At 47.2% G+C, this 13091-nt stretch overlaps 1 protein-coding gene across 1 annotated transcript in view; it reads right to left on the minus strand.

Moving 5' to 3' along the window:
- The window catches only part of DNAI1 (dynein axonemal intermediate chain 1), a 151273-nt gene extending 146832 nt beyond the window's left edge, over positions 1–4441 (minus strand). The window contains exon 1 of the mRNA XM_050913638.1: positions 4409–4441. Coding sequence (XP_050769595.1) covers positions 4409–4441 — 33 coding nt within the window. The remainder of the gene's footprint in view (positions 1–4408) is intronic.
- Positions 4442–13091: the final 8650 nt, after the last annotated feature.

Raw genomic sequence — 13091 nt, forward strand, 5'->3', positions numbered from 1 at the left:
AAAACCACTTAATAATTTCCTGCTAGCTTTTTATTCTTGTTCGAATATTAGCAAACTCCATAGTAAACCACCGCTCGGCACAAGAAGCAGAGAAGCACAGAATGGAAACAAAGCCAAAGGAAGCAAAGTGACTTCTAGCCTGCCCTGCAGCAGACATCCATTTACACACACTAGGGACGCCAATTTAAGCGCTATTTGCCAATACATTTTATAATCTGTTTTCTGAGAGACACTAAACTGAGTATTTATTTTATATTCCATGGACGGTTTAATGCATGTTTAAGAGCCAGTAAGCACCTTAAAAGCCTTTGCTGGCAAAAAAGTAAAATGCGTCTGATTGTTGACTGTGTTTGGGGACGGAGTCTCTTTGTTTCTTTTTGACAACTTGCTGAGCAGCACAGAAGCTGCTTACATGTCAGGGGGTGCAAGACCAGGAGTCAAGTGTAACAAGAAATGTCTTGCTGTGCAAATTCAGATGCTTTCTTAGCACTGTATAAGCGACCTGTTGCTGATAGTGGGGTTGACCCTAAGCGATAAGACCAGCCAGTCTGGTTTTGCACACTGTAAATGCAAAGAAGTGTATGCAATGTCAGTTAAGAAACCATAACCAAATCTTGCTTGTCCTTGGGGTGGGTTCCGCCACAGAGGTACACAGGAGCACAGGGTGCTCTCCACTGCTCACACAAGGCTTTTCCTTGAGCCACAAAGCAAAGACATGGAAATCTGGAACCAACACCTCCAACAGCATACCTGATAACCATGTTTAAAATAACAATCTCAAAATTGTTGGCCGCTTTCTCTCACTATCCAGGACCACGCATGGGACTGATACCAGGCTAATGGGGTGCTGTTCCCTGGCCCATCAACAACTTTCTGCATATCTGCCACACAGGTCAGTGTTTTTAAAGAATACTACACTTCTGAACGTCCTGTTTCTCATACTCAAGACCTCATTTTCAGGGGAGCTGAGAATCTAATTCTTCCATTCTGTTCAGTCTGATGCAGGGATGTTGGCTTATGCCTTTCCATAATTCTACGTCTTCCTTGGATGTAGCTCCAATTGGAGCTCAATTGAGTGTAACACATTTCAGACCTGAAAGGAAGGATGTTATTGAAGTACAGAGCATCCATAAGTATTATTATTTACAAAGCTGCATTGGGAACACAAAGGTCCAGACATACCGAATTATTTTAAGACTTTGAACATTGAAACACATTTCTTATTAATGTACACAAACATACAAGAGCCTAAAGATGCTTCTAATTAAGGCTCAGATCAAGTCAAACGATTCATCTGGAAGGCCAGAGCCTTTATCTCTGATGGTCAACTGGACTTTAACATATTTTCACCCAGGAATATGGGAGATTTCTTTCAAAGAAAAAGAAAAAGACCTCAGGTGGCTGGAGATTGAACTGGAGGCTGAAGTCACCTGGATAAAGAACAGAAGAGTGAAATAAAGCAAGAAACTGATGTCAGAGGAGAAGGCAGATACAAGATAGGCACAGAAGGGCAGGCAACCACCACTTGTAAGGGAAAAGAAGAAGAAAAAAAGAAGAATTGATCACAAAGCACTTGAAGAACACACAGCCATGAAAGCAGAGGAGGGGCTGGAAGTGACACATGGCAAAAGGGAATGACCTGATAGTGTTCAGGTAACTATCTCAGCTTTGAGAACAATCTCAGGAAGAAAATTTTCAAAGGGAAAGCAGTGAAAAACCTAGGAGGCAGAGCAGAACAAAGCAATATATAGAAAATAGAGGAATGAAAAGCGCAGTGACACGTGAAAAGAGCATAGTGCTGGAGGAGAATTAGCAATGAAAGGGACAAGGACAGAAAGCCTGGGGAAATGATGCTCAGCAGAAAAATCAGCCTCACCAGCAAGTAGCAGGCTTGTTTCCTGCCTCACTACAAACACTGGCAGAGAGGAGGAATATGTATGAGGGAGAAGTGCAGGAGCTTACTCACTTATTTGCAAAGGAGATTTTCTTGTCAAGAACTAGGATCTAGACCTTGACTCACCACTTAATTTTATAGTGGCCAGCAAACACCAATCATCAGGCCCTGATTGGGCAGTGAGTAGTGCAAAGGCATAGCCATCCACTCCCCAGACTCCCAAAGCCGCTGAGATGTGGGCTATATTTTGGGTCAGGGAAAATGAGGCAAAAGCCTCTAGACTCCAGAGCCAGCTAGTCAACCACAAAATTCCTTCACTGCAAGAATATTCTAGTAGATAAAAGGACATGAAACAACAATCAGATTTAACAAGCTCAAGGCAAATATAGGAAAGGCAATACAGGACATGTTAAAATTATTGTCTTTTAAGTTATTGTAATGAAAGTTATGTGAAAAGCCAAAAATCCTAAGCATTTAAACAATTTATGATGTTTCAAGAGCTTTAAAATGAAACGAATGCTTTTACAGCGCATTAATTTTTTCAAATAACATGTGAATTAAAGCCTCTCTGTTTCAGAATATTTGAGATAATGGCTACTGAAAATGATTGAAAATATTTATGTGGAAATTCTAAAAATAAATGAAACTGAAATTCAGAGCAAGCATTTCATCCCAGGTTTAGTTTGTATCGTTATTATTATTATTAATGGGTTTTACAATTTTAGCATAAACATCTTCATTATCTAGGACTGGATGTGGGTTTTGGTTTTGACTTTGTGCCCTTTGCAAACTTTATACAGCCCTTTGTAACTTGGTAATTACTAGTACTTCTTAGTAGAAGATTAGGAATGTCACAGTGACCCTCTGTCTTACTCTTGCCTACTCTAAAGCCCACAAGCCCTCCTACCGTGTGTGCAGAAACACCCAGATGGCTCCCAGAGACCCCAGGGGCCATGAGGAACCATTTCAGTACTTGTGGATTTCGGGCTCCAACCCTCAGCTGCAGGAGCAGGGAAATGTGATCAGGCTCTGCCAAGTCAGCTCATACTCAGTGAGGTTTATTAGCTCAGACTTCTGAAGTCGCATAGGTTTGTACAGAGTCTATACAGCTGTGGCATGGATAAACGACAGACAAGATGAAACACCCTTGGGTAACTAGATGGTGATCAGATGATCAGCAAGGGTTGCTGTTCCCTCGTTGAAAGAGCTCCTGCTGTCCAGGCGCCCTCACAGCCCACTAGGGATTGCCCAGGGATCTCAGCTACCACCCCACAGCTCTGGACCATCACGTTAGTCCCTCTTTTTTTTCCTTCCACTTTCCTTGATGAGTTATGGCTTTCTGGCATGTGTTCTGGACTGAGGAAGCAGGCTGCTTTTTCTCAGTCACTCTTGGGCCACCTACGGTAACCCTCTTCCCCCCACCCCAAAGATCAAACACATTGGGATTGACCTAAACCTGTTCTGAAAAGCCAGGTCATCTTCTGCTTTTAAATCAAACACTTTGATAGTCCAGTAGTAGATGAGATCCAGAAATTAATCTGACTGAGCCCTTTATCCTGTGAGGGGATGCACACAGACATGCCCACACAGAGCCCGAAGGCAGACAGTGAGGTCTCACAGACACATCCACCCACACCAGTGCTCCCACAGAAGGTTACGGCCATGAAGGTTAGCAGATGACCTCAGTTCATTGTCTGAACTGAGAGAAGACCAAATAGTAAAACAAAAGGAAAGTGATAGAAGATACAGCTAGGTATAATTGAAGGAATTTTTTAAAACTTTTGAAAAAACAGGGATTTCAACCTGTCTGCTCAGTGTCCCTGAAAGATTCTCTGGCAGTCTGGGGGACACCTCGAGTGCATTAAAACCTGCCCTGGAAGGGAAGTGTCATATGCTGTAACAGTGATGAAATGGCATGACAAGGATGTCTAAGGACTTTGTAGTCTCACAGGGTTGCAACAGTACAGTGACACAGCGTGGGGTCCTGCGTTTTTGGGACATGCTGGTTTGCCTGAATAGGGTGCGTAGAAATGGCACAGAACACACAGGGTGTCATTGGCAGGGCGATGACATACCTCAGTGCAGGGACAGAGTGATGCAGCATGGTGTAACTGTGCCTTAAGCAGTGCCAAGAGGGGCTGTGCTGAGCCCTGGTGCCTCACCCAGCCCTGCAGGGTTACAGCTCTGCGGGGCACCCTGGAGGGAAACGAGCCAGGCTATGCATGGTGATGTAATGTGTGGTGGCTCTGGGAATGGTGATGTCACCGTAGGCCTGGTGTCACACAGTGACACTGTGGCACCCAGTCAGAGCAGGAGCTGAGGACGGCAGAGCCAGAGCGGGGCTGCAAAGTGACGTTCCCTCGTGTGAGCCGCCATCTCCCGCCGCACGAGGCACTGCAGTGACGCCATTCAGGGGGGCTGACGTCACGGCGCCGGTGGTGACGTCACCACGGCGCTGTCACACGGGAGCGCGGCGCCGCCCTGCTACAATGCCCGCTCGGGACAGACCCTTACCTGCCGGTGCCTGTCGCCCGCCTTGGCTGGCATGGCGGCTGCCGCAGCGGCTCTCCGCCACCGGCCGCTCCTCGCGACAGCCCCGCACCCTCCCGGCCAACGGCCGGCCGGAAGTTGATAGCGGCAACCGTGGCAACGCGCCGGAAGCGGCGCGCGGCCAATCCGGCCGCAGAACGCCGCCGGCTCTGGCTATTCCCCCCGGCCCCCCCGCCAAGTGCCCCCGCTCCCCCCGAGGGAGGGAATGGTACGTCCCAGCGGCGGCGGGGCGGAGGCCGCGGGGAACCGAGCATCCGGGCCCCGGAATTATTGACAGTGGGCCCCGCCCCGTCATGAATATGCAAACAAGGGGCGGGGCGGTGGCGGCCGGACCCGGAAGCGGCGCGGCTGAGTCACCTCGGCGGCGAGCGGCGGCGGCGATGAGGCAGCAGCCGCGGCGGGCGGCGGCGTTGTCGTCCTTCGGCGCCTGAGGAGCCTCCCCGCGCCCGCCCGCCCTTCTTCCCTCCCGCCTGTCGCGCCCCAGCCCCGCCGCCACCATGATGGAGGAGATAGACCGGTTCCAGGTGCCCGCCGTGCGCGCCGAGATGCAGCCGCTGGTGAGGGGCGGGCGGGCGGGGCCGCGCTGTCCCCGGGAGCCGCCGCCTCACCGGGGGTCCGGGGGCGGAGCGGAGCGGAGCGGGGGAGGGGAGACACGAGATACGGCTGTCGGTGCTGCGGGGGCGGCGGTGCTGAGGTCGGGCCCGCGCGGCGCGACCGTTATGTAACGGCCGGCCCCTCAGCGCCGCCGCCATCCCCGCCGGGGCCGTGCCCAGCGGCGGCTGCTGTGTCATCTCGGGGCGCCCGTGGTCCCGGCTGCCCGCCCGGCCCTTCTGTCCTGCCCCCCCCCCCCTTCCTCCTCCTCCTCCTCCCCCGGCATCTCCCCGGGCGCCGTCGGTAGCAACGGCAGAAGCCGCCCGCGGGGAGGGCGGGGGCGGGCGGGCGGCAGCGGCTCCGCTCCTGCCTCGGTGGAAACGTCCCTTCTCCAAACGCAGCGGTGGCCCGGGGCATCCCGGCCTGACTGGCGTGTGGGGCGGGTGTTTCCCGTCACCTCGGCCGGTGGGCTCCAGCGCCGGGCACGGGAGTGCCCCGGGGAGGGGTGGAAAGCGGCTGTGAGACCGGGGGAGCCCGGCCGCGGAAGGGCGAGCAGCCAGAGCAGCTGGAGGCGCTGAGGACTGGTGGGGTTTTGGTTGACTTCTATAGAATACGTGAGATCTGGGTGAAGAATGAGGCAGTGTTTGTGCGCAGCCCGGCCTGGGAGCTGCGGGGAGCAGTGCTCCCCAGGGACAGGATAGCTGCGCGGGATGGGTGTGAAGCTGTAGGACCCCTTCTCCGTGGCTGGTTTTATAGCCGTTGCTCTCAGTGCAAAGCAGCTGTTAGATGCTCATCGTGTGAAAAGTCCAGGTGTTTTGCAAAGAAACATCTCTGTCAAATTAGTTTTGCTCACATAAAATTCGTTATGCAAAACAAGCAATCTGTGAGGGTTTGATTCCCCCCCCCTCCCCCCCCCTTCCCCGTGCCAGGGCATGTGTTTTTCATGTCAGGATGTTTTTTCACTTCATAGACACGATTATACTCAATTAATGAGCTCTGAAGAAATTGACATAATGGTTACACTACCACATGGGGAATCTTTGCAGAGAAGGAAGTATACAGGCTCGTGGGACTTTGCGGCTGTGTAAATGGGCAGGTAGAGTGGTCCTGGGCTTTTGGTAGCTTCTGAAATGACACCTGTGAAGGAAGGCTAGCTGGCTGGCAGCCATGGGAGATGCTAGATCATCACAAAGTGGTCAAAGACTTCTTTTGAGCATGTAGCTGCTTTGCTTTGATGCTATGGGCTTGTTTGGGTATGTGTTGTGCTCCAGCTGCATGCCGCAGAACACTTGAATGTGTTTATGCATTTCCATTTCCCATCTGGGAGAGGTTCCCTTGTGTGTTCCTCTTCCCTTACTCCTGTCTGCCTCACTCTGTTTGCAAGTGTGTTGTTATGTGTAACCTGGGACCTGTTGAAATACAGTTCACCTTGGCATTAAAGTGAAAGCTGGATAAAGGGCTGAGTCACTCAAGATGTTGATTCCCTTTGGCACCTGGAGTAAGCAACTTCTATCTCAGCATCTGATTGTGTCAGATGAGGAAATGAAATATTTGGAGAGGTGGAAAGAACTTTAATGAAATAGTTGCACAGATCCTTTTGACAGCAGGTGAGGGTAGGTTAGTGGTAGGTTCGTGTTAGCACTGAACACTGAAGATACTACTGAGATTTCCAGTATATCAAACTGTACATTATTGAAAGTTGATGTACCAATCCTCAGTTTCTTGTTGCAGCTAGTGTTTGTAAAACGTTGAGAACATAGTAATTTATTGTGAAGAGAAGGACTCTCTGTGAAGGTCCACAAACTCAAATTACCTCTCAGTTGCAATAAAAACACTTCTTTTATGGTGGGAGTGTTGACAAATTGTGAAAATATTTTTAGCTTGGTTTTTGTTGTTGTTTGGTTCTTTAGCGTGTAACCTTTGTGGTGGGAAAGAAAACTGTCCATACAAGCTGATGTGGACTTGTTGCATGCCTTACTTGTTGTGTGTGTTTTTATCAAGCAGGGGCAACAGATGTGACAAGGCTGGCCCTCTTTATTCATGTTGTTGAGGGCAGTGGGCATAGTAGTGAGATTAGCAAGTTTGGAAAAGCTGTTGGCAGACAAAAAATACTCCTAAGTATTTTCTAGAAACCCCATGATAATAGTGGAGGAGTGGAATTGACACATGCATGCACGATTGCATGGACATGGAGTGAGCAGAACCCGAAGAGGTCGTCCAGTCCAACCCTGCTGTCTCGGGATAGGATGGTATATTGTGCAGCAGCGATAGTAAGCTTAGAAAGCAGGTTTCCTTCCTTTCTTCAGCAGCCAAGAATTAAGAAATTTTCACAAAGGGCTCTAACACTTGCATTAAAAAAATACTCTGAACCTGTGCTTCAGGGTTTCAGTTGATTTTTAACTAATGGAGCTCATAGTGAAACCTTGTGTATGTGAGGGGCTGTTGCTGTGACTGAGTGTGTAGGATTCTTCCCCTTGCCTGGATATGCTGGCATCGAGCTCAGAAGTGGGACAGAACAAGTCTGGTACAGCATTTGCAGTGGCTTCCTCTGCTTTGTAGCTCCTGGTCTGTACCTTGCAAGTAGGGACTGGATGCTTGCAAGAATCTTTGCAGTTCAGAAGCCAGCTGGGGTTTATCGTTCTAATTTGCTTGGGTAACATGGTTCTGCGCAATACTGCTGTTTTGTTCTATTACAGTTACCATTTGTCCCTTCCCTCTCCTTCCCATTCTATACTTTAAAGTACAGAATAACCTTAGCATCTCAGGACTTCTTGTTTCTTCTTCTTACTGAAAGTAAAAGCTTTCAGTTCCACATGGTCTCAGGGAGAGATGAGACTGGCAGTCTTTTCCACATCCAAAGGGCTGAGGTAGAAGTTTGTTTTCCAGGAGGGACCTAAGAGTCATTGCGAACTGTCACTGAAGCTATAAAAAAAAATGTTTTGAAACATGATCCCCTGCTGAAAGCAAATAAGAGAAGGTCCTTTGCTTGATTCGAAGTCCATACACTATATGAAATGTTTTTTCATCCTGTTCAGGCTGGAGGGTGTCCTGGGAGAGCACTGTTCCCTCTGAGTCTGGCCAGTACTTGGCAGTGTGAGAAGGGTCCTGAAGTGAGGTTTGTGAAGCTAGGCTTTGCTCAAAATCCTTGAAAACTCTGTGTTGTTGACCAGCATGCACGCTTTTGAATGTCTCATTCATCTGCGTAGATGAAGTGTCATCTTAGCTTTTGATGTCTTTATGCTGAACTCCAGGATAACCACCGGTGATCTGCCTAGAAACCGTCTGACAGACAGGCCTGCTGCTCTGCTAATGTTCAAAATTAAGAGATAGGTACAGCTGTTAAATGCTGAAGGGAAGCCACTCTTAGAAAGTAGTCTGAAGCCTTTCTGAGCCCCTCAGCCTCCAAACCTGCCACTGATACTGGCACTATTGATCAGCTGTCTGTCAGGGGTGATAGTACACTAATGTCTGGTGTCCATCCTGACAATAACTAGTGTTGTATTTACTGAGCAGGGGCAGAGAACCTGACACATCCATGGATTTTTGCAAAAGTAACTTCTTGAAAGCTCAAATGTGTCTGGTGGGGGAACCTTCTTTTTGACAGCCTTGTCCAGGCAAGGGCTGCGTTGGCATCTCGTTGCAAGGCTAAGGGCAGCACCTAACTAGTACAGACTGGAGCTGTGGGGAGTACTGCTTACTCTGACAAAGCCTATCAGGATCTCTGGTTGCTGCAAGTTTCTCTCTGCTAATAACAGGTTGTATAGGGATTGCGTTACAGAGCTGAGAAGCATTTGGTCTGCAGGCTGCACATTGGCCAGCTCTGTCCTATGTGACCTCCTACTCTTTGCATCGTATGCAGTGATGTGAAGTTAAGAAGGTAGGCAATCATTTCCTCCTCTCTCCAGCCTGTTTGGATAAGCATTGCGGAGTCAAGCAAGCTGTCTTGACTCCGCTTGACCTCTACAAACGTGTTATGAGAACTGCTGTGTACTAATGCAGAAGGAAAGGTTCAGCGCAGGACTTAATAATGAAGGAGTTGCTGTGGAGAGATGGACAGGATGGCATACCGACCCTGGTTAAACATTGGCAGGTTGTAGGACGGGATGAGGCCAAGTGTTTCGCATCTTTGCGAGACACATTACCCTGCATATTTTGATATTGTGGCACAATTCTGTACATATTCATCGTGGAAGGGAAGAAAGGCTGGTAACTGGCACTTAGTGACATTCACGTGGCACCTTTCCATGAAAATCCCCATTTCCTATCTTGCATACTGGTGGCTCTTGGCTTCAATCCCGAAAATGCCTGCCTCTTCAAATTAATATAAACTAATTTACAAGGGTTTTTGTTTACTCTTAATGCTTAGTATCCTGTCTTCCCTATCAACATGATGCAAGCTCAACTGTGGAAACTCTGTTCCGCTTAGTTTCTATTTGATCTCTGACTCGACTGGTCATGATCCTTCTGCACTCACAAAAAAGGCTTTCTTCTTTAGCTGCTAGGTAGTGGATTAGTTTCAGAAAAAGTCGATTCCCGGCATTGCAGGGATGCATGGTGTGATGAGGCCTGAAATTCATTATTTCTGGGACACTTGTACTTTGTAGGTAGCTATCTTGGCTGATGGGGTTGGTATTTGATGTGTTAACTTCCAACTAGACAATTTTTCCCAGGCTGTTAGTGGTGGTGCATTGTTGTGATGATTGGTGTTGGTTTGTTTTCTCTAAATTTTTTTGTAAGGAACGTTTCCTAACGTATAATTCTCATTACAGAAGTAGATACTAAAGGGAGAGGGAGATGAAGGGACACTTGCACAGTGAGGGTGCTGCAGAGGAAGAGAATTAAAATACTCTTTGAAATGGGAATGGAGGAGCCTGTAATTATATGTAGAGCCATCTTTTCTTCAGCACTGGAGCCTCACTACATGCTCTCCCTGTGATTTAAAAGTCTGTGTTTTGTGTTGTTAGCTAAACTCTTGCAAAATCCTTAGTATTTTTGTTAAAATGAAATGTACTGAGCATGATGCAGTGGAATTGCATCTTGAATTCTGCTGGTACATGAAACCCTGCTGAGCCTGTGTCTCTAGCGTACACCAAGCACCAGCTAGCATATGATGGCATACTGACAGATGACAGTGTGGGATCACATGTTGCTCCCGTACACTGATGCAGGCAGTTTCTGTTCTTAACACAAAAATGGGAGTAAAAGTGCTCTTGCCCACAGGGCGCCAGTACGACTTTCCTAAGAAGCAGCACCTGTCAAAGTGCAGCAGCTTCAGAGGAGCTTTGACACAAACTCCTGAGACTTTGGCTCTCTTTCTGAAAGCGGCAGCTGGAACGCAGTATTTCAGTTACCCAGTTCTTAGCCCACATGAAAAATGGAAGCTCTTTCCAGGGAAATTGGGCTGATGGTTCTTATATCTTGTTATGAGGCATTGTGGCCGGGCTGGTTCCTTGCAGGTGTTTGCCAGACTGTGGGACCTCGGGCTGGTAGCTCTAATTGTGATGACAACAGCCAGCCTAAGGATTTTGCTTAGCCACATCCTACAGTGATGCTGTTGGCTTTTTAGCTGAGATGCCAAATCTGTGCTGGTCCTGGAGGTGTAAAATTTCCAGAAACTTTGAAGATACAGAAGATGCATTTCTATACAGCTTTTTTGGAACATTAGAAGAGAAAAACGGAAAAGAAAAAATTAGGTTATCTGCTGGATACTTAGTTTTTAAAAAATGAGTCAACGGACAGTATGAGTGCTCAACATGCTTATAAAATCTGCATTCTTTGTTTTTGCAAAATGTTGACTATCTCATCTTTGGAAGGTTGTGGTGTGTGTTAAGATCTCTTTGTTTTGTCTGATGCATCCCTGAAATGTGGAAAAACCTAAAAATAGAAAACCAAAAGTAACTAAGAAGCAAAAAGAAAGGTTATACCTGTAGGGCTTAGAAATAGTATGTTAATATAACATTAAGTCTCTAGTGCAGATACAGAAGAAACTCATCTTTCTAGAAGGAAAAAGCTTCTAAAATGAAAATGTCATCTCTATGTATATTATTTGTAATGTAGCCCAGGGGTGACACAGCTATATGTTTTGTAAATGCCTACAGTACATGAGATTCGTAATGTCACAGTACTATGGGTTCTGAAATAGAACTATTTCAGATAGTGCTGCTTTTAGTTATACAGCCTGTTTTGATGTGCTGCGGTGTCATCTATAGCAGTAGTGTAAAGGTTACCTCCTTGCATACTTCAGTTCATTGGGGTTCTGTCCTGTCCTCAACCTGTCCCATATGAGGCCTTTGGTGCAGAGGTACAGGAGCATTTTTATTACCACCCCAGGCCAGGTTGAAACTCCAGCAGTGATCCAGCACAGGCTCCTGAACGGCTGTGGTGAGGGATGTGGCTGCTGTAGCTAGGGGATGACCTGTCAGGACACAGGAGCATGTTCTGGCTGGCACTGTCTCTGCAGGCACTGTGTTTCTTCGTCTCCACTTCTTTGTACAAGCTCTGACTATGGTTGTTCTGTCAGTCATGTTTGGAAATCTCTTCTTGAGTGAAGAAAGGTGTTTAAAAAGGGGCACTGAACTCTATGAAGAATTAAACCTGCACAGTCTCCTCTTGGGATTCTTCCATAACTCCCAAGAGCTTGTTATTTGTGGCTTGATATTAAAATCTACCCAGACACCAATTTCTGCTACTGATATAGCCATATACTCTCTCTGCCAGTAGGTAGTGGCAGGTCTGTAAAGAGTCAGACAAGATAAGCAAAATGCCAGGGTGAGAGAGGAGAACAACGCATGCCTTTAATTCTGCGAGCCTTCATTCAAGGAAAGCCCTCAGCTTACCAGTGGGGCTGTAGGGCATATGTGGCCTCTCTGGAGTTACATCTTCCTTGCTGTGAAATTGAAGACTGAACTTGATAAGAATAGAGGAGGAGACCCCATCACTGGTTTGATCTGCAGGGCAGGGGATTAAGAGTGGAGCTGGCTAATGGCAGGACTGGGAGTCAGTCGGTCAGGATGGTGTGCCTGTGTTTTCCAGACATTTTAAGACCTTGGCTGGAGTAGTTGTCTTTTGGCTTCTACGCAGATCAATTATCTGTCACTTTCCACAGACAGTCAGTAGAAGTGTGTCTACGCTTTCCCCTCACACTCACACAGGCCATACATCTTCGGTGAAGTCTTGTGCCACTTTGAATATAAGGTCCCTCTGAGGTTATTCTATATCTGTCACTATAAAATTGACATCGTAGTGATGCAGCCACTTGCAACTAGTAAATCCGTCAGTTCCAGCTCGAACCCTGTGTAGTCTCCTGACTATTATTCTTTGAGATTTAAACTGTAATCTTGTGCAATGGATTGATGTCCATTTTGTAGTATGCAATAGAAAGCAAGCATTTGCTTCACTGGTTTGACTCTGAGATTAGTGAATTGGAGTGAATGAAATTGTAGATGGAAATTTTCTTCATTTTGAAGAATACCTGCTATGGAATCTGCTCAGCTTTTGGACATATCCATCACCGATTCACAGGATAGCAAGGTTTATCACTGTGGGAAGCTTCTTTGCAAAGAAATACTCCCTTAAATACATGCAGAGTATACTAGCAGCATCCCAACTGCTTTTACTAGGTGAGCTGCAGAGTCATCTTAATTGTGGACTGAGACAAGCTTGTTATTTTCAGTAGTGAAGCTGAAGGTAGCACACGCTGCTTTTATTGAGAAGAGCATTAGCTCTCTAAAGATGAGTAAGACCTTATTTCCTATACAGAAGGGAAAAGGGAGAGTATTATTTGTTGTGTCTTAAGAAGCTATTCCAGCTGTACTGGCAAGCTGTCTAGTGGAGATGCACCCTCTGCCTGTGAACAAGTTATTTTGCTAGAATGTATTTAAATTCTTCCTGATTTAGTAAGCTCTACTGCATAGCTGTGGCTTTATTGACACGTTGTCTGTCTGGAGTTAGTGGAGAACATATGTCAACAAAGCTGTAGTATAGGTCAGGCTATCAAATAAGTAGCCACCAAGTAACTCCTGTAACCCAGCACCGTCTGCCTGCCTGAGCATGTTGT

This window comes from Gymnogyps californianus, chromosome Z (genome assembly GCF_018139145.2).
Source record: "Gymnogyps californianus isolate 813 chromosome Z, ASM1813914v2, whole genome shotgun sequence".
Classification (NCBI taxonomy): Eukaryota; Metazoa; Chordata; class Aves; order Accipitriformes; family Cathartidae; genus Gymnogyps; species Gymnogyps californianus.